This window comes from Callorhinchus milii, unplaced genomic scaffold (assembly GCF_018977255.1).
Source record: "Callorhinchus milii isolate IMCB2004 unplaced genomic scaffold, IMCB_Cmil_1.0 Scaffold15, whole genome shotgun sequence".
In the NCBI taxonomy this organism is placed as follows: Eukaryota; Metazoa; Chordata; class Chondrichthyes; order Chimaeriformes; family Callorhinchidae; genus Callorhinchus; species Callorhinchus milii.
The window spans coordinates 14,037,499-14,060,083 of NW_024704756.1; the positions used below are offsets into that span (position 1 = coordinate 14,037,499).

Sequence of the window (22,585 nt, forward strand, 5' to 3'; positions counted from 1 at the left end):
ATACAGCACATTTCTAAATTGCATCTTGATACAGTACCATTTGTATTCAAAATCCTCCAAAGATCGATCTCTTCAATCTTACCTCTGGTCACCTTTAAATTCCTTCCACTTCTTACTTTGTTGCCACTGCTTCCACTAAGTGATTTGAAACATTCTTTTATAGGAAAGAAGCTATATTGATGAAAGACTAGCTAAAGATTTAATTTTCCTAGACGTTTTGCTCAAAGTCTTCACAATGGTAGTTTTGGGCAACTAATTTCCAATTTGAGTTGAATTACATTGAATTTAAATTCAGCTCTGAAATCAAGGAAAATCACAATAGATACTGATCATTCACATTACTGCGACAAACTGAATAACATGGTCCTAAACCTTATAACCAGCATTTAAGTTTGTATACTGTAGTTTACAAATTAGTATTAAAATATTTTTGGTGTAAATTTGATCGTATGGATATTAAACAGTATTATTTGGCCACAGAAAACAATGTCAAATTACGACAAAAGATGCTCAACTTTATTCCACTAAATCCAAATAGGTAATGCAAACAAATACAATTGGGTGATCTCAATCTAGTTCCTGGGTAGGCTTAAGATCACAGACCAAAACTTTAATTGGCCATTAATCGTCCACCTTATTTAACCTCATAAATGCGCAAAATTGAAACTTTACATTCAATTAGTAGGGGTTGTGCTTCTGACGTTCAGTCAAGCATTTCTTATAGTAGATGGAATTTTATGAGGATCTGGCTATACTATACTTATTTGGGAATATTTCATATTAACACTGGGGCCTGTAATGCAAGAATTACAGTACACTCCTGTTTTCATCCTTGTTTTGATCAAAACAAAAATATCAAGTACACCCAAAACAAAAAAGCAAGAACAGAAAGGTTACAAACCAAATTTTATAAAGACAGCAGAGTGAGCACAAAAAAATAGTATTCCATTAAGTGTGCACTAAATTGTGCAAGCTGGATATAATAAATACTATGATTATGAAAATAGATCATTTTAGGTCATCATGTTATTGCATCCTATTTGCATGGATATTTAAAGTCTACCGCTGGCTATAGGTGCTTGAAAGGTCTTCCCAATTGTTTTTTCATCTGGAGACAATCTGACCAAGTCATCTACCCGTAGAATTGTAACTGCAGCTTCAGTAGCAAATTTAATACTCTTTATTTTCACCACTGCAGGTTCAAAGATCCCAGCTTGTTTACAGTCATGTGGTCTCCCATTCAGAAGATCCAAACCGACCCTGAAAATAAATTAAGTTTGACTTTGTACTTCAAGAGAATGTCACAATCGATTGATTTTGAATGCCTTGGCACGTCCTCCCGACGTGAAAGGGACTTTACAAATATAATTTTGTGTTGTATTGTAATCATGTATGATCAGCAGTGCTAAAAGGCAACATTATAGAACGTGAAAAGTTTCTAACCATGCTAACACTTAACATTCAGTTTTATCTCGGTAGTTTTTTTTAAAAATGATTTATTACACCATTCTTGTGTGTTAAAATGGGGAAACAAGTTTTTTTTCAATAAAATATTCATATAAATAAAGACTATAATACAGAAAGTTATTCCCTGGACATATAAAGTTTGCTGATTAGTTAAATTGCTCATTTTGTTATTACTGGTAATTTCTATAGAGTACAAACACAATTCTATGCAAGCTGGCATCATGTACAGAAAGATAATTGAGTGCTGCATTAACATTAGGTCGCCTGTTAAACAAAGGAGGAAAGTCTGTAATATGCTACACATGGAGTTTGCATAAAGCCCCTGTACATACTACAGTTTAAATGGCTTGCATACAATTTACAATAATTTATTTGTATTCGTATACTTACCATTTGAAGTGGTTTCTATCTGGATTAGTTTGTGCTTGATTATGGAAAGCTCTCATTTTAGCTACCAAATCTATAGAATCTTGTGCTGCATTTACAGCCAGTGTTTTAGGAATAACAAGAAGTGAATGTGCAAATTCTGCAATAGCTTGCTGCTCTCTGGATCCCTAAAACACAAATGAGCTATTTTTCAAAGGTCAAGTTTACAGAAGGAACCTCTTAACATAGCTCTTATGTATTTTTTAATAATGAAAATGATGGTAACACATGCAAAACATGATATTAATAATAATAATACTTGATATAGCACCTTATCACATCGTCAAGAAGTCTAAAAACACTTTACAGGATTCACTGTAAAGTAGTGTGATGTGTATTTTGGGTCAAAATGATACATTATATCCTTACGAGGTAGATAACTGTGCAAAATAAACTAAAGTGAAACCGTGCAATTCCTGAACATGTTTGGGTCAGACAACTGGCAGAACCAAAAAAACCTTTTTAAGAAAAATACCATAGTAGTTGCAAAGTTTTCCAAATATATGGACAACGCAGCTTCCACAGCTCCACCTCCAGGTACAACAAACTTGGATTCCAATATTTTCTTTACCACATTTATGGCATCGTTAACAGAACGTTCCAGTTCATCACATACAAAATCATTGGCTCCATGCAGAATGAGGGAGGATGCAGTTCTTGCTTTAGGACTTGCAAAGAATAAACTAAGGTCAGTGGGTATGAAAGGTAAAATACAAATTAGTAACTGGTTAAAGGGAATAAAACAGTAGTTGTAAACTGGCAATATACACTGTGAGGAAGTGAAACAGGTGCTATTGCGGGGGAAGGTGGTCTACAATGTGTGTGCTTCATCATAACAGCTGATAAGGGTAATGGTACCTGCACATTTATAAAACTTCTTCATCTAGGACAGTATTTACTATTGGGGCTTTAGCTCAAAAGCTTAAGAACAAGTCTTCTCTACAAATCCCTATGGTCAATCACAAAATCCCTATGGTCAATCACAATAGTGCTTTGAATTACTAAAACTTTTCATATCGGATTCCTCAGAGCTATTTCAACCAAGTAATGGCATTCATTATATTGAGATTACAAGGATGAAAGTGTCAATAGACACCAAAGCCTTCTGGTCTAGAGTTGTGTGCTCTGGATGTTACAAAGCATTCAGGCGGGGGTGGGAGAATAGAAAAGAAAGAGGAAATAGAGTTTCATTACAAAACAAGATGCTTACTTTTTGATCAGAATTATATTACGACTATCACTTTCTTGCACAACTTCTTCTGCTTGACCCAGCATTGATGCATCAAAGGTCTCCTCTCCCTCAAGATTAACTAAAGATGAGCAGATTGTAGCTGTACAGACAATTGGTTGGTTACAGAGTTATTATGATTAACAAACATCTACTTGTTTTCTTTAATTTAAATTTAGTTAGCTTCATCTTAACTTAAATTTAACTTCACCCACTAACATTTGAAAATTGTAGATAGTATTTTTTAAATTATAGCCTAGACTTGGAGAACAGACATCCCCACATCAATCCTGGCTACATTCTTGGCCTATTAATCATATACAATGACATCATACTAGTCATTAAATTGCAATATCATTGTATTGGAAAAGATTGTCTGATGCAGACACTAATCAAAGTTCACACAGAAAATGAACTGACCGCTGAAGCTATTACAAGACCAAAATGCTAGCTGCAGGGTGGTGCAGCAGGTGAGACACTGGTTTCTCAGCTCTGAAACCAGGATCCGAAGATATTAATCCATGTATTTGCATTTGATAATGAAAATCTGACCAATGAAAATCTTTTGGCTACAAGGGCCCAATGAATGTCTCAAATGGACTCATAGCAGAAACCACCTGGTTAGTGGTACCTCTGTCTACCAGACTATTGGGTCAACCTGGAACTTTAAACTTGATTATGAAGGCTATCCAATGGGCAATTGTGTCAGGCATATTTTATAACCTAATTTAAACTGATTATCATTCTTATGATTATAAAGAGATTGGAATAATTACTTACACAGATAAGCTCATTTACCTCCAGTTGCCTTAGCAATTCTCATCAGGTGTTTTTTTTCCACATGTTTTATAGCCATTGCACCTACATCAACAAAATATTTAAGGCACATATCATCAATTCCGCCAGTGGCCACAAGTACATTTGTTCCTGCAGCCAAAATCTTTTGAATACGTTCCTTTGTGATATCATATTCTCTGCAACACAAAATAAATGCAATTTGTATAATTGTGGAAATGAAACGTCATTAAAAAAAAGTTGAAGACAACTCGTGTGTGCCAGCAAAATATCCCCACACAGCACTGATTGGAATAAAATAAGTCTAATTCCAGACTGATAAACATATGTAGCTGCAAAACATAAAACTAGCTATTTTACAAACAAATGTCATAACATTTCTTAAGTTCCATCATCGGTTGTTAAAGTCTTACCTCTGCTGAATTAACTTGACTTTTGAAGGGTCTGTGATCAGAATTTGTACTCCAAGTTTCATCTTTACCTTCTGTAGACTGAAATCCAAACAAGCAATCTTTGCATTGACAATTCGTTTGGTCATTGCTTTTAACAGAAAAAAGATAAGTACACTTTAAAATTCTGCAATGTTCTCATTGGAATTTAAAAACGTTAGGCAGTCATCTCGACTCTCTTCAAATTGATTACCTTTCTAATCACAGATCATGTCAAATAGACCTATTTATCTTCCCAAAGAAACACACTTAAAGGCAACCGGTTCCATAAAGAAAATTACAAAAAAATGTATGATTAACTGATGATTTCAATGTACTAGGTTCTAATTATACAATAAGTAATATCAGTGCTTAGTGTGATCAGGAAAGCATAACAAGAATAGTAAGCAATGAACAAGATTGGGACCAATTAAGCAGGTGGGATAAGAAGTAGCAGATGGATCTTAAATCATAACAGAACCAGATAACACAGGTTTAAATTTAAAAGGTCTCAAGTGGAATGACAGATTAGATTTTTTTTCTCTAACAAAGAATACTAGATATGTTGAACAAAAAACATACAATGTTGATTAACTCCTTTGGAAAAGAACTGAATAAATATCTGTTTGGGAAACTATCAGTGGACACTTCTTGCATAATTGAGTCAGTTTCAGTGCATGTCTTGGATATGTAGACCAACCTCTCAAATACAGATTATGTATAGCATACATTAGTGTTTCTCTAAGACTGAAGACCAGGAATGGTACATGATAACCTCATAGATGATCCTCATCAGATTTCTCTTTAGAATGAATGACCGAACAAGCTAATTTACTAATTAAGGTTAAGTCACATTTTTAAAAGAAACCTAGACAGCAGTTACTGTTATCAAAATGGTTGAGAAACACTGGAGTAGGTTAACTACTGGAAGAAATATACCTTAAAAGGACAGCCCCCCTACTCCCAACCGCCAAAAATAAAAATAGCACTCTACAAAAAGATTACATACATATCATTCCCTCCCCCTTGATACTAAATGTATCGGACATCATGAAGCTCCTGTTATATTCCATCTTAAAGTTTTATAGTTCTATTAGTTATATAAGATAATACACTAAAACTCTCCCAAATTGTAGTCAAACATTAGTATATAGTCCTCAAACTATCAGAAGGAAAATATGTCTTTTAATAATGACTTAAACTTGCAAAATAAGTTTTGAACAAATCTGGAATTACCTTGAGCACCCACCACAGCATTCAGGGCATATCCATTTATCAAAGTGCTTTCTCTCTGGCTACGTCCATGTGCCTTTAGCACATTAATAGAATTAGTAGAATAGCAAGTCTGCCCCTTGTTATCAGTAAATCTCACTGCCATAACCGCCTCAACCACCATGTTTGCAAAGAGATCTGAGTCAGTAAATCCATTAAGGCAAATACAAATCACTGTGTTTACGATGGACAATATCATAGATCAGTATTACATCAGCGTGTTAACTTTATTCCTCTTTAAATTACCCAGAGTACAATATAAGTATTAATAGAATGTTTGAGAATCAGTTACTCGAACATAAATTAATGAATAAACCGTTAATCAAAGTACCATTTTAGAAAATCATAATTACAACTGAACTTTTACTTTAATATTCTTTTGTTTCTTTATCTGTTGCTTTAAAAATATGTTTAAAATTATGTGCTGATAACATTTGTGTATTAATATAAGAATGCGAACGATTTGGGCAAAGGTACTGTTCAAACTCAAAGTTAAATGACTGACATCTCCTACTATCCGTCTTCCCATGTCTTATAAACTAGTAACACGATTAATATCAATAACACTAAAGTGTACATATTTATCCAAACATAAAAGCTGCAGGTAACAATTACCATTTTGTTTCACAGAAAAGGATATATTCCAATTATCTTGGAAGACATTGATGTCTTAGCTGCATTAACAATACATTCTCTTCCTAATTCATCAGCACTGATTGTCAAATTTTCATTAATATATCGGACAGCTTCTCTGAGAAGACACAAAAGCCAGAGAATTCAACTAATATCATTTAGACGTGTATGATGGTTTTGATCTTACATTTGCTTCATCTAATTGCCAAACAGGATAAATTTGACAAGACTTGAAATTCACCAGCCCTAGCATGGTGAAATAACAGGTCAGTCTTAAAACACAAGTTTACTTTGTCATTTACACTGCACATTGGAGCACTTTACAATCACTTGACCTGCTGACATGAAGCCCCAATGGATAACCGTGGCTTGGAAGAGACTCCCTGTATATCAGCCCTCAAATATTTTGCCTGGGGCTTCAAAAGGCCCAATTTTTTTCAATTCAAATGTATGTATTTACTGCTTGAAAATTACCTCAGTTCTACATCCTCTAATGGGCTAAGGAAAGAAAGACAAACGTGTAACTTACTTGCAAGCCAATTGATATCCAATGATAATACAATTGGGATGAATTTTCTGTGCAACTAAATCTTCTGCATTCTTCAGGAGGTCTCCAGCAATAATAACCTATCGATTAAAGTTTCAAGTCTCAAAGTTACACGTTCTAAGTTTAGAAACCCTTGAATATTATTTATTTGTTTTGTTTTAATAAAACATATACAATTCAAATAGTTCTAGAGAGTGGAACATTTTGTACTACATTTTGTAATACAAATACCGTTATGAACATCTCCAAGTCTCCACACGTTACGGTAAATCCTGTCAAGTGCTTTGAGATGTCTTGACCATGGGATACAATGCTATACAATGCTCAAATGCAAGGATTATTATTGTTATATTTACTTTTTTAAATTGGAACACATTTCTCTGCAACCCCCCCCCCCAAAAAAAAAACTTACCACGGATGTGGTGCCATCTCCAACCTCTCTATCCTGGAGCTGTGCTAACTCGCACAAAATCTTTGCAGCAGGATGCTCCACATCTAGTAGTTTAACAATTGTTGCTCCATCGTTTGTAATAGTAACATTCTTGGAAGAATCAAATATTAATGAAATTCATAGGTTGCTGATACAATTTCAAAAGTGCTTCTGATTGGAAAATATAATTATATTGTAAAAAAAGCACTAACCAGTTCTCAACTGGGGCGAGAAAAAGGAAGGAACTTACCCCAGAAGTATCTACAAGCATTTTATCCAATCCCATTGGTCCAAGGGAACTTTTTAATACATTGGAAATAGATACTGCTGCAATAACTGAAATTTAAAATGGTTGGTAATTTAGAATTTACCACGTGTGACAGAAATATCAGGATTTGTGGTCCCATCAATTACATTTCATAGGGCTCAAAGAGGCACTAAGACAATCTGACCTTGAATTTGAAATGACTACTGAACACAGCATTGAACATCAATACTGATTCAATAATTATACCAAGGAACTATCTTAAGCAGTCTGACATCACTATTCTGGCACAAAATACCACCAATCTCTTCCTGTGATTTAACAACTGAGGGAGAAGCAAAGTTGACTCCACTCACCAAAATCTCCAATCTGTTTATGTGTCATCATATCTTTTGGAGGAATCACAAACCCTGTACTTACAATACATGCTTCCCGCTAGTCTGATACCTTCCAGAACATCATCACTCCTCCTTTTCACACCAAACTACTTTTACCAAAAAAAGCATAATCCACTTACATCACTCAAGATGTGGAACATCTGTATGCTGTCAAGTTACACGGATCTCATGAAATACCGGGATAGCAAAAAAAAAGTTGTTGGTGCCATTAGCCTTAAATTTCGAAAAGGGTTTTGGCTGGGATGCTGCAAGATGAAATATTGTACGGCAACCTTTTATCGCCATAAAAAAAAAACCCCTCTTCGTAAGTTAGGACTTGCACTTTCTGACACCCTTTATATTCTGACCTCATAACATTTCTTAGCGAAAAAAAAAGGTCCCAACTGCACATTGTTTGGACCGAACACTTGCTGCCCGTTGCCGTAGTTCTCTTAAAAGTCTAGACTTGCCACTGGGGGAAGAAGCACTGCAAATAAAAATAAAAAAAAATACAATAATAAATTGGGTCACTTCAGTCCACGACTGTTTGCGGGACGCTGCGGTGCACAATCGGCTGCCGCGTTTCGCCCGCGAACATACGGTCAATTCCCTTCGCGGCCATGTTCTGTGAAGCGCTTTGAGACGTCTCGAAGACGTGAAAAGGCGCTGTATCGAACGCAAGGATTATTATTAATATCATTATCGTTGTCGTCAAGCGATGGGTGCCCTTCAGGCGAAGGCATGTGTTTAAATCAATGTCCTGCGAAACGTCTGGAAAAAAAGGGGCTTCGGTTCTTTCTCCCTGGACTTTCCCCGAGAGAGATTCGGGTGAAGAACACCCCACCGCCTGCCCCCCGGGGCCTCCTGTCAGCCTTCCGGAAGAACCCACCAGAAAGCCGCCGTTTAATTTATTGATCGATCGATTGATTGATTGATTGATTGATTTGGTGGGAATTGCGTTCGACGCGTCCGAAGCTTTTCGAGTGAGTTCACACGCACCGTTTTGAGTGCGGACCGACTGCCCGAACTCTCTCTGACCGTGGAATAGGAAAGGGCCGCGGGCCTGAGACGACGACGACGCCGCCACCGCCGCCGCCACCATCATCGTCGTCGTCGTGTTCGTCTTCGTCCCACCCGCCCCTCGGCTCGACCGACAAACAGCCAGACAGCGCACGCGCACCTCTTGCGTTCTCTCCTCCCCCCGCCCCCCCCGCGCGAGCGTGCGCGCACGCCAACGACCGTTATTATTTAAAAAGACGGACTAGACCAATCGGAGCGCACAGAGCTGCGGCGCGCGCGAAAAAGAGAGCGCGAGAGAGAGTCAACTTAGGCGACGGCGTGGGAGCGCGTGAGGCTTCAGGGCGGCCGCGAGGGGACCCGAGAGTCTGTCAGACTGGAGAGGACTCAGCACCGCCCCCCACCCACCCCCAACAGCCTGAGTGTGTGTCTGTCAGTCAGACTGGAGAGAACCCCCCCCCACCCCCCCCAACAGCTTGAGTGTGTGTGTGTGTCAGACTGGAGACCCCCCCCCCCCCAACGGCTTGTGTGTGTGTGTGTCAGACTGGAGAGAACCCCCCCCCCCACCCACTTGAGTGTGTGTGTGTGTGTCAGACTGGAGACCCCCCCAACAGCTTGAGTGTGTGTGTGTCAGACTGGAGACCCCCCCCCCAACAGCTTGAGTGTGTGTGTGTCAGACTGGAGACCCCCCCCCCCAACAGCTTGAGTGTGTGTGTGTGTCAGACTGGAGACCCCCCCCAACAGCTTGAGTGTGTGTGTGTGTCAGACTGGAGACCCCCCCCAACAGCTTGAGTGTGTGTGTGTGTCAGACTGGAGACCCCCCCCAACAGCTTGAGTGTGTGTCAGACTGGAGACCCCTCCCAACAGCTTGAGTGTGTGTGTGTCAGACTGGAGACCCCTCCCAACAGCTTGAGTGTGTGTGTGTGTCAGACTGGAGACCCCCCCCCCCCCAACAGCTTGAGTGTGTGTGTGTCAGACTGGAGACCCCCCCCCAACAGCTTGAGTGTGTGTGTGTCAGACTGGAGACCCCTCCCAACAGCTTGAGTGTGTGTGTGTGTCAGACTGGAGAGGACCCCCCAACAGCTTGAGTGTGTGTGTGTCAGACTGGAGAGGACCCCCAACAGCTTGAGTGTGTGTGTGTGTGTGTCAGACTGGAGACCCCCCCTCCCAACAGCTTGAGTGTGTGTGTGTGTGTGTCAGACTGGAGACCCCCCCCAACAGCTTGAGTGTGTGTGTGTGTGTGTCAGACTGGAGAGGACCCCCAACAGCCCGAGTGTTTCCCTGTTACACTGGGTGACGGGGGGGGGGGGGAGCCTCTTGACCCCAAACGACGTGAGTCTGAATGATTAACCAGGACTGAAGCCTGTTCAGAGACATTGACACACACCAACGCTGTTGGATCAAGATGTTTCCCTTCTGCCAGAAGCCTTTCCCCAGTCATCACTGACCTCCCCGAAATGACTTGTCGGCGCTTCCCGATCTCCCGAGGCCAATTGTAAGTATCCTGGACTACAGTTCATCCATCCCAGGGCAATGTTTTCCAGCTTCTTAATGTCCTCCCAGACTCATCCCCTTGTTCAGACCTCACATGAATTACGATGACCACTCGGGGACAACTTGTTGTTTTTATCCTTCCAAGTGGGTAAGGAAACCTCTCCAGCCAAGTCGTTTAAATTTGTTTAAATCTGAGCTGTTAGCCCTCATGTTCAAGTCCCTTTGGGTTTAACTTCCTTTTGCTATTCCATTGCTTATAATTTTTTTGGGGGGTGATATTTTGCTTCCAATGTGATGGCCTAGTTTTACTATCTGGGCCTTTCTTACAATAATTCTCGCGTTTGATGCAACTCCTATAATGCAAAATGTCTTTAAGTACTTCAAAGGGAATTGCTCTCAGGTGCAGTGGCTATGTTAGTTAGACATGCCCTGTTTTGAATGGAGTCAAATCAATTTAATACATTCCAGCACGGAATTTAGGTCATTTATTTAGCCCAACCAGTCCCATTTGCTAATGTTTATACGAGCCTCGAACCTCTCCAAAAAGTTAAATAAAATAGTTTTAAAATTAAAGCATACGTTAGTTCTCCTCTCCCCTTAAAAAAGGATGTAGGACGTACATTAATTTATTTTCTTACCACTCCCTAATTTGGAAACACAATATTCATGGAATCATTGCCATATATTTGTTTCAACATCAGGGGGCGCCTTGTGTTAGCTTTTAAGATTTTTTTTTAGTAAGAAGCATTCCGACCTGTGCCTTCAGGAATGAAGTCTAGGAATCGATCTAATCAGGGAAAACGGTAGTAAATGTTTATTAAATTCATATGACGAATTCTGATTTTATCATTCACGATCAAGAACTGCTCACTGGAAGATACTACCTTAGACAGGGGAACTTGCCTTGCTGTGCATGAATTGACTGCTGGATTTTCCGACAGTACAACGTATCCTGCCATGCCCTTTGAAACAACTGCCTGATGTGAAACATGCCATATTTTCAATTCCAGAAGAAAGCAAATTAGTTATTTTAAAGCATGCACAATTCAACACACATACAATCCTGTTACACCTAGTAACCCGAAAAGATCAACATCACATCACAAAATTATTTTTGTTCTTACTGCATCTAGGCTAACAGGAAGATCATTTAATAATCCACCTACTACAACAGGACATTAATAACTACGAATACACCTACACATGATGGAGTTTTGGTTACATTGTGGTGGGTGTTTAAAACTTTCATGAAATAATTTTTCTTGTTAGATTGCCTCAACTGTAGATACAAGTTCATGTTTCTGTGAAATGACATTTGGTAAATTCGAAATCTCACTCAGAGGGACAACACAATGACAAAGTGGGAAGTGGAAAATGTTAAAACTGTTGCAGTCTGGTTTTTTGAGTTTTGGTATTGTAGAGATTGGGGCATAGTATCTAAACCTGACCTAAGATTGCATGGTGTTGATATCAAAAGCCCGAAATGGAAAAGTTACACTTCCTAGAACTTAGCCCTTAGCTAGTCTTAGCTTCAGTTGTACCTTTTAAACTGTTCCTTATCTTAAATTGAAGAATAATACAGCTTCAACTATTCTAATACTTGAATGTATATTGTAATTGACAGTCAATTGCAAATCAAATCAGATTTATTGGAGAGGCGCAATCACTGTTCCACATTACAAAGCTGAGTGTTCCAAAAACAAGCTTTGTTGCCTTCTGAGTGGGGAATTCTCTCTTGAAACATTATGATGATATCTTTAGAGTTTACCTAAACAGGCAGACGAGTATTCAGAACAGGTAGATTTAAAACAACCTTGGAACAGTCACAGAATAAATGAACCATGGACCCCACCTTATTGCAGCAGCAAATCACTCCTAATTATTTCTGTGGTATCTTATAGTTCTGCTCAATATTTGTTGAACATCCATATCTCATCCTAGGGTGAAATTCACACCTCTGCCAACTTTTGGTTTTGTGCTGAAGTTGCAATTCATCAATCTTTCGAGTGTAATATAATTACATTTTGCATGCATTTCTTTCTGCGGGATGAGAGGAATATATACATTGAGTACTTAACTAATGAAACGTAACATGGTTCAGAAAATTGTATTTTCTCACTGTTTAAATAATGTTCACTAAAATGACAAGTGACAATTCAGTTCAATACATATTTTAACTCATACTTTGGGGACAGTGTAAGTGGAGGATTTGTATTGTGCACCTGCATTTCAGAAATCTCTGGCTTGCTTTCTCGTAGCCCATTTCAATCTGTTCAAGTTTATCTGTGCCTGAAGGAACCACCAGGGTCAATTTTTCATACCGTGTATATATCATCATAGTTCTCTACCAAGGTATACAAACTGTATGCTCGCAATTCTTGGCATTACATTATTAAGATCACATTAAACCAAGTCTCATTATTCTCTACACATTCTTTGGTTTTAGTTTCCCCTGAAATATGTTAAAAAGTCTATTTTTTGTGTTCTGCTGAAATGAAATAATGTGCATGTGAGGCTTCATGCAAATAAGAAAATCACGTCTTCAAAACTACTTGAGCCCTAACTACAATCCGTGCAGATTTTGATGTGCATTTCAAAATAACAAGCGTTACTCATTTAAATATTACTGATAAAGCAGTTATGGTAATTTACTTCAACAGAATATTGAATAAGTTGTTCCTTATGTAAGCATAACATTCAGATATAATGAGACATTCAGGACAGATTAAATTTATCAATCTCTGACTACTGGACTTGTATGTAAAATTGTGCCATTTTTCTATTCATTGGTTCTGCCGCGGTGTTAAATTGGCTTGATGTGTAGCATTTTAGTCTTGGTTGGAAACATGGGGTTCAAGGCCTAGGTCAGTGCTTTTGAGATTTAGGCTGACACTGGTGCATTGTTGGAGACACCATCCTTTAGCAGAGTTAAAGTGTGTCTGTTCAATTGGATGTTAAGGAGCCCAGGTTACTTTTGGCAAAGAAAAGGTAGTTTCTCCTGGTGTCATGGCCAACAAATCCTTAAGTTAAATTAGTCATTCACCTTGTTATTTGTGGGACATTGCTGTGTGCAAATTGGCTGCGACATTTGCCTTAAATACAGTCACTACAATAATTACTGTGAAACGTTCTGAAGATGTTTTGACGTGATAAGGTGCAAGGTCAAATCTAAGGTTTATTATTAGATTGCAACTCTCTTCAGCTGATTGAACCATCCTGCACTGCTATTTTTTTCCCTGAGGATTATACTGTACTATGAATTCTTATGCAATTAGCCAATGAAGACTGTAATTTAAATTGTAAGAGTATAAGGTATATAGGGTCTAATCGCATTAAAACATCTCAAAAGTGCTTTGCAGATAATGAAGGTTAAGTAAAGTAACTTGAATTGTAGGCAAATTAAGATATCATTTGCACCAGCAAAGTCCACAAACAGTTGTGAGGTGAATAACATATTAATATGGAGGATTATAGTTGGAAAAACAAATTAACAGAAATATCCTGACTTAAAATAATGAAAGGCATGGTACATAAAAATTCCACACATGAACTAAAAAAAATTATAAACAAATAGTTAAATACAATGAACAAGTAGCCTGATTCATCCAATCAAAGCAATAACCCTTTGTTATTTCAATGATATACAGTAATGTAAAACCACTTTGATAAATTTATATCTTCAGATACTAATATTAAAACAGTACTCTAATAGTTTAGATGGCCAAGATTAAGTTTCTTTAATTCTTGCATGCTGGGCTTGTCATTGAAATGTGATTCAATCAAGAGATGAGTAGCACTTGAAAGGTTAGTATGAAAATGACAAATGTCTTGCATCAAATAAGGCTGCAGTTGTGTGACCTTCATCTTCAATTCTCTGAATGCCATGAAGTAATAAATTTAACACAGAGAAAGGACAGCATAAGGCTGTTTTTGGACAATCTGGATGAATTTCTGCTCGTTGGGATGAGTGATGTTCCCTTTGCTTGCCCTTGGAAACTCAGCATTTCTGAGATTGGTTGGTTGTCCTTATTGTAGTATGCTGGAAAGTGCGGGTTACATTTATCCTGTAGGTAACTGAGGCCATTTAATATTGTATGTTACAAAATTTAATGGATGAAACGACTCATTTGTTTGAGAGGAATGGCACCTTCACTTTACACAACCGTGACATTTGAATAAGCACATTAGCTGTGTCATTGTCACCTCCCCAATTCACTTGTGCTTTAATATGGTGACACAATGCAGCAAAATTGGATCTAATCCCAAAGATGTCATGCTGTTTTTGAAACTGCTGATTTGTGCCAAGAGAGATGGGCTTGATTCTCATCAAGAGTGAAAGTGATTAGTGAAATGAAACATTTAATTGTATTATTCCACTGGATTTAGACTAGATCTATTGTCCACAAATAGGCACAATAAAAAAGAACAAATGCCTTCCAAACTAAAAGTAGCTTAAAAATGAATATGCTTTGCTGTCAAGCTTAGTATGCTCATGCTTAAGGTACACAAGAAACTACGTTATGTGAGGGCTTTCAAATATATTTTTAAAAACATGTTTCCTCCCCACCAAGTTACCCCCAATTAATATCCTTATTTAGGTATTTTTGTATAATATCACTGCTGTTCCTTGTCAATCCATTAAAAGGTGCTTTTAAGCATTGTGTGACAGAATCTACGTCAATTTAGGGCATTATAAAGCTATATCATTTGCAAGAATTATTACAAATCTAATCAAGATCTTGTTGCAATAATGTAGGATGATATAGTACAACATAATATAATTTAATAGACTATACAGCAGAATTTCATCTTGTTTGTATACCTCAGAACTGCAGAGATATTTAAAATGAACAGACACATTTGTTAATTTATTTAAAATTCAGTATAAGGTATGGGTTTGGTAGATTGGTTTTAGATACAAGTCATATGATTAAATTACCTTGAAACAGGGTAAGAAAGAAACTATGATGTGCATTAATTTAAAAGTTATGCGGACAATCTGCATTAATAAATACTTCTGGTTTAACTACAGTATATAATTACCGTCACTAATCATGAATGACACTATCAATAATTTAACAACTGCAGTTCCCTGTAAGCTTGTAAGAACATTTCAGGTAATTATTAATATCCTGTCAAATAGTTACCTTCAAAAATCTTGAGAAGCATTCTATAGTTGTTAGTATCTTATTATCTTGTTAATGTTTGATTGTAATTTAATATTCTAGTTATAGATTGTCAACAATTATTCCACAGGATTACTCATGCTGCATACACCCAAAGTACACTGAATTTATCTTATGCCCTTTAAAATATTAATGAAATACTGGCTAGTCATTAACACCTTGACTATGTAGGTCAGTAAACATCGACATTTCTTCTTTGGAATGATGTTGCAGTAATTACAATGCAATGTAAAACTGTAAGTGGCTAGTTTCCAGTTGACCTCTATTCTGTTTATTTACCCAATCACAATTCAATTTGCTCAGCAAACATAATATCACCTTTTAATCTGCTGTCAGAAAACCTGTTTACAGTACATTATGTAACATTGTGGATTATCATTTGTGAGGTGCACAGTCAACAAATGCATATTTTCTTTTTTAAAAAAAAATCCCTTTTTTTTAGTCCTATATTTGTTATCTTCCTTCCTTTATGCTGAGGGGAATAATGTCCTGGGGTTGATGACGTTATTCCACTCAACATAAAGGAATACCTTAATACCTCAATGCTGGTTATGCTCTGATTCGGTTAACATTTTAAAATCGTGTGTCACTTAGTTTGCCCTGAATTAAAGCATTCTCGGGAGATGTTTGAACGGATGTTTGCTTCTTTCATCTCCCTACTCCAACCTGGAATAACTATACTGGTGGATATACTTAAGAGGTTACATGCTAAAGAGCCAATCTTAAGTATTAAGAATTTAAAATTTTAGTCTTAGGTAGGATTCAAATTTATACCACCAGCGACTAATTCAACATGCAATAGAATTTAGCATGGCGAATCTTGAAGGACCAGATGCCCAGATAAATGCATCCTAGTTACCCCTGACAGGACAGACCAGCTATTTATTTTTCAGATAGAAGGAGAAACAGTGATATGGTTCTAACTCATTCTTCAACAATATTAATGATAAGGAGCTCTGAATATATGAGTCTTAAATCTTCAGATTAGAGGCTTTGCAAAAAAATTGAGCACAGTGAGAAATCAGGGAAGATTTTACATACTCATCAACAGCAACGTGCACTTATATAGCGCCCTCCATGCAGGGTAGAGTCTCAGCGCTTGAAAGAACTGAGCTGAAGAACTGAGAGGCAAAAAAAATACTGCTAGTATTTATTACAGCAATAAAAAAAACTAATATCCAAAACAGATGGATATTCAGCTGTTTAATAAAATAACCACGGATATAATGGCCCAATCATGCTGGAGACATTTGTTTGTATCTACTCTGAAAATTGGAAGACTTCCATCTACCATGAGACCTAATTTCCATGTTAACAAAAAATCTAAACTTCTGCTCAATATGTTAACCATAGGCTGATTTCTTTAATTAACTTAATTACAAAATGCTGTTGAAGAAAACATTGTTAGAGAATGCAGATGACATATAATCCTGCTCACAAAGGTACAGGAAATTGCGACTGAGTTGAAGGCTAATTTCCACAATCCTCACGATTTTAAATTTTAACAAATAATTTTAAGCCTATGAACGTGAGACTTTTCAGACCCCTGATGAGGATAGCATTGAACTTAATTGTAATCCCTCTTACAGTCAAATAGACTGCTGTCACTCGTTGTCAGAGCTACAGCTGAAGAAAGATTGTTTGCGTAAGGCATAGAAAGACTCATGAAAGAGGGAAAGGATATTCTAGAACCATAGAAAACAATTGTTTGGGAGGGAGGTTAAGGGAGCTCTCATTTTAGCAAGTTCAAGACATTGGGTCATACAGTTGGAAGAGAAGCAAACAAGATACTGGTCTGTGTGAATGATATATTAGTTTTTATCATCAACCCCAGGACATTATTACCAGGGTTTAGGCTAATAATTAAGACAATGGAGTAAGTGCTGGATGTTCTGTACAGTTATCTAAATTGGAAGCATTTGCTATGTCTAGCCATTCTTTTCCCTCTATTTTAATAAGTATCAATTTGGATGGCCTGAGAGATAAAATGGTGATGAATTCAATTAAAAATTGAATAAATTTAATCATAAAGTCACATTTGGAAAAAATTACTGACGAATATTAAAACTAAAATGAATAACTGCAAGAGTACCTTGGTCATTATGGAAGTGAATGGAAGCAGCAAAATGAAAAATTCTACCACACTGGCATTCATATTCTGCAGTGATTCCTATTAAATTTCAAAGAAATCATCTTTAGGGCTGATTTTTAAAGGTCAGATTTGCCCAAATCATAACAAAACGCTTGTTTAGTTTTCTCCTCCATTGATTAATATTGTGGAGAAACAATGTGTATTGGTAAATTTCTGTAATAATAATCCTTGCATTTGATTTAGCACTTTTCACGTCTTATTGACGTCTCAAAGCACTTCACAGAAGAGACTAAAGTGAATTGACCGTATATTTGTGGGTGAAACGCAGCAGCCAGTTGCGCACAGCAGTGTCCCACAAACAGTCATGGATTAAAAATGACCAATTTATTATTGCTTTTGTTTTTTGAAGGGATTATTATTAGGCGTGTGGCGTAAGGAAATTTAGGATTTAAAATTTGGTGAGTTTTTTTAAATTTTTCTTTAAATTGACTGTATATTGTGGGCAAATTGCAGCAGCCAATTGCGCACAGCAGTCCCACAAACTGTCATGGATGGAGTGACCAAATAATAAAAATAATATAGCTTTCTTAAAGTCCTTACAGTAAAATAACATAGAAATCAAGTGGGAATTGAATTCAGGGATAACTTTCTTTTAATTTTAATGTCTTCTAGTGTTCCTGTCTCACACTGGTTGCCCTTCAATACTCCACCCAATTGACCGTTTTTCATGTGTGAACCATAGAAGTGAGTATTGATAAGTTACTCAAATATAAAGAGTGTCACAGCCAAGCCTGATCTCCCATCACTCTGCTGTTATTCCCACACTACTGGTAGCTATGAAGAGATGTAGGAACTCTAGCTATTTTTCTCTTTCCTACCCTGGGAAGGTTGGGGTCAATTTAGCATCCACACGCACCTGGCTTGGGGCTAAGACCAGCAGACTTGGCATGGATCGGGACTCAAACCGGCAAGTTACCTAGCAGTATGTAAGCAGCAATTCCATCCTCCACACCCTTGGGGGTGATAGGGATAGCTATTCCATGGTGCGATGCAAGCTTAAATACCACTGAGGTTTTTGGGCATATTCTGTAATCAGATTCTTGTCAAACTCGCCAAACTGAAAAGCCAGATTCTATTAATAATCCTTGCATTTGATTTAGTGCTTTTCACGCCTTCCAGATGTCTCAAAGGGCTTCACAGAATATACTGTAAAGTGAATTGACTGTGGGCAAATCGCGGCAGCCAATTGCGCACAGCAGAGTCCCACAAACAGTCGTGGATGGAGCGACCGAATAATATTTTTTTTAAAAAGGGATTATTAACCCCTGGAAAAAGCGATCCACCAATCGACTAACAACCGGGTTCTCACTTACTGCTAGTTAAACAGAGGCGTGTTTTGGAGTAAGGAATCGTGCCTAAAGTTTTGCCCTGACCCGCCCGGGAATCAAATCAGGATCCTCTCACTTGAGTGGCGAGTGCTCTAACCACTACAGTACAGGACTATACATTATTAAAGATAACTAATAATTAGAATTTTTTTGAGGGAGAAAAACCGAATCAATTTTAACTTTTTTTAAAAAAAAAGGTCAGCAAGTGTCTCGACTGAAGTGTCTCGACGGAATGACTTCCTCACAGCGCATTCAGCCGTTTGAATATAGCGTAACTAATAAAAAAAATCCCTTGACTATGACAATAATATCTCAAAGGTATCAGAGCTTTCACCACTGGATACAAAATATATTTACATAAAAAAAGTCCTCCCCTACAGATGTATTTCCCCCACATTAACATCCCCTTAATTTATAGTTCTATATTTTACACAGTTGCATATATATATCTTTTAAAACTTATTTTTGTCCTTTGTCTCCAAACACCCATTTCTTCCCCTCTATCATAATAATATGATAAATGCATTTAAATCTTTGACATGAAAATCAGGAAATGGGACACAAACAGGAGTAAATAATTAAATTGGGTTTTAACAATCTGGGCAATGGTGATAGTTGAATGGCATTTTCCTTTGTACCTGGTTCCTTTTCCTTTGTTTATTAATTACATCAGGATTATCAAACTATGATTTCCAGATGAATACCAGGAAACAGCACACATCAGCAACTAAATTGAGGGTTTAAATTATGTCATAGCTACAGGAATTATGCTTGATTTGCTTTAATTACTATTTAAATCTATTGGGCAGATTATTACCTTTGAATCACCCTAGGAAATCTATTTTTTCGATTTTGATAAATTTTGTGGTTTTGAGGATTTTTGTGTCATTGTCCATCAGATGCGGTAGATGTAGTTCTATATCAATGATGTTCACCCTGAAAGATTGATGCTTGCTTAATCCTTACTTCCACTGATCCCTTACTGCAAATATATTGAGACATTGTTTATCATTCATTATTATAAAATTCTAGTGTTGTATGCATAAATTATCAGTCATTATAATTTATTGCAAATTCTATAACAATAATAATTGTACTCGTTAAAAACAAAACGTGACTTGATTGTGAAATGTTTCCCTTCCCTTGATGTGGTTTCTTAAAAATGTTTACTCTAATGTTATAATGAATGTGTTGAGCAAGCAGGGATTTGAAAGTGGAAGTTTCAAGTTTGATAACTGAACAACTTTCCTGATTCATGGGAAAAACAATTATTTAAAAGGTACATTTTGAATTCACATCCAATTTGCAACGGTTTAGTACTGGCACTTTAGCAAAGCTCCAAGTACAAAAGAATCTTCATGGTCTTGTACCTGTGTGTATTAACAGTACCGAGCTCATTATTTTTGACAAGCCCATTACTACTTCATGATTATGGACATGTTTTTCCAATGGTTAGTGTCCTTCCAAAAGTAGTGCAGTATGATCAGAAATCTCTAAATGCTGTCATAGTGCTCTTATTGCTAAGATATAGTGAAAATGTTCTTCTGAATTGTAACTGTCCCTTCGAAGAACAATGGAAAGTAGTTTTACCATCAAACTAATTTCATTTTTTTTTAACGCTATTTGCAAGGGTACAGCTGGGTTGAGAATGCACAGTACAGATGAAAGCACAGTCATTTTTAATACTGCAGAAGCTCTGAAGATCATGCAAATGTTATTTTTTGCTGAATGCTGTTAGATTTATCAAATTAAAAAGCACAATAGATTTAAACAGCAGAGTAATCAGGACTCATTTTTGATATAGTTATAACTGTCCTATGTGACCTATACCGCTGAGCACAATGTAAGAATCTGTGTCTAAAAATAATCATAAACCTAACAATGCTGCAATAAATATAGATTTAGTTTCCTGATGATATTTCTTAAACTTCTGGAGAGACGCAGCTGCTTTCTTATATCCTTCAAGTAAAGTAACATTAAAGATTAGTCAAATAAATTTGGCACAGTGAACTAATACCAACCTGTATCACCTCCAAGATTATATGCGCAGTTTCATCCAACATCTTGCCATTATAACCATTCAGTTTAGCAGTATTGTTTGAATCTGTTTGCCCTATGTTTATCGAGGGACCAAGAAGTGAACTAGTGAGATAGCTGTGTCCTAGAATAGCAAGGCAGCCTATTTAGATAGTTGATCAAAGTCCTGTAATGGCATCACAATAATTTTAAACATATCTGATATTAGATTTAGAAAGACCTTAAAAAAAAGCATCCCGAAAATTTGACCTTATCAACTAGAATTTCAAAGGCTCAAAGCCCAAATACCATTTTTTTAATTGTCTATTTAATATGCTGTTTCTTCTGCACGCATCAGCCAATTTAAGTGGTGCAGCGAATGGAAAACATGCAGTAGCAGCTTGACCCATGGATCACAATTGTGAAGAACAGTGGCATGGGGTAGTTGATTTCAATTGTTTCAACATGATTCCAATTGATTTATGTTGTAAATCAAGTCAATAATGTGACTTGCTGTAGTACATGGATATGTTAACAGCTTTTACCTGGGCAAGAGGAGATGCAATGTGTTTTAAGTCCAATTACACCATTTTAATACTGTACATAAATCATACATCCTGAAAAATAAATCCTTAAAAAGAGCTTTGTTTATTCATTTTAAAAGAAAGTGGTAGGAACAATTTGATCAATTTACAGAAATGGTCAAAGTCTTTACAATTAAATTGGTAGCAGATTTCTGCAATGCTTGATTGATTCTTCATTTGCGTTACTGAGTTCATTGAAGCTTAGTGTCATGGTCCACCGGTACATCAATGTTCATTCTATTTTTTTTGAACAGAATGAAATCCTTTTAAAAAACAACTTAATTTTGCAAGTGTAGATGGAGGAGTATGTGGATGAGGTTCTCAGCATAGCATTCTCAGCATGTTCTATAGCATTATTATTGAAGGTTTGGAAAGTTTAAAACACATTCTTTATCTGTTCTCTCTCTATTATATATATATATATGTTACATATATAAAATAACAGGTTTGTAACACTTCTTGAAAATTGCTGATTGTGCTTCTAGTCCCTGATGAAGGTCAATTACACTAATGAAATGATACTTTATGAATGTAGCCCTTCCTCCAATATATAGACGAAACTAAGTCAGCAACAAAATTGAAAACTGCTTTGCTAAATTTTATAGACCAAATTAAAGGCACTTTATCATCCTTTTAATGAGTATGTAGAAAGATAGTTTATTCACAGTAGCATGCTGAAATTATTGTAGTGTTTAAGTGGGTACAGTACCACTGTTGATCTATCTAGAATGTTTTCTATCTCGGATAAATCAAGGAACCGTTTTTTTTACAATTATTATTTATAATAGTGATAGCATTGACTTATGGAAATTAACCTGAAGTTGCATGTTAGAATAAATAAAGCAATCTACCATGCTTGTGCCTGCTGGTAAGGTTCAGTGAATTCATTTTTATATTTTGAAATATTTTTGTGTGAACTGTTCTGGATGGATCTTAAGTT

The 22,585-nt window shown here is 36.9% G+C and overlaps 1 protein-coding gene across 1 annotated transcript; it reads right to left on the reverse strand.

The window, feature by feature from the left end:
- Positions 1-849: 849 nt before the first annotated feature.
- On the reverse strand, positions 850-8,973 carry LOC103179485 (T-complex protein 1 subunit alpha-like). The gene is made up of 12 exons (XM_007894807.2): positions 8,868-8,973; positions 7,477-7,562; positions 7,209-7,337; positions 6,779-6,876; positions 6,257-6,367; positions 5,581-5,762; positions 4,330-4,456; positions 3,920-4,095; positions 3,104-3,224; positions 2,369-2,561; positions 1,858-2,021; positions 850-1,260 (listed from the first exon to the last, which is right to left on the reverse strand). The coding sequence occupies exons 1-12, from the start codon at positions 8,971-8,973 to the stop codon at positions 1,053-1,055; spliced, it is 1,701 nt and encodes a 566-aa protein (XP_007892998.2). The 3' UTR covers positions 850-1,052.
- Positions 8,974-22,585: the final 13,612 nt, after the last annotated feature.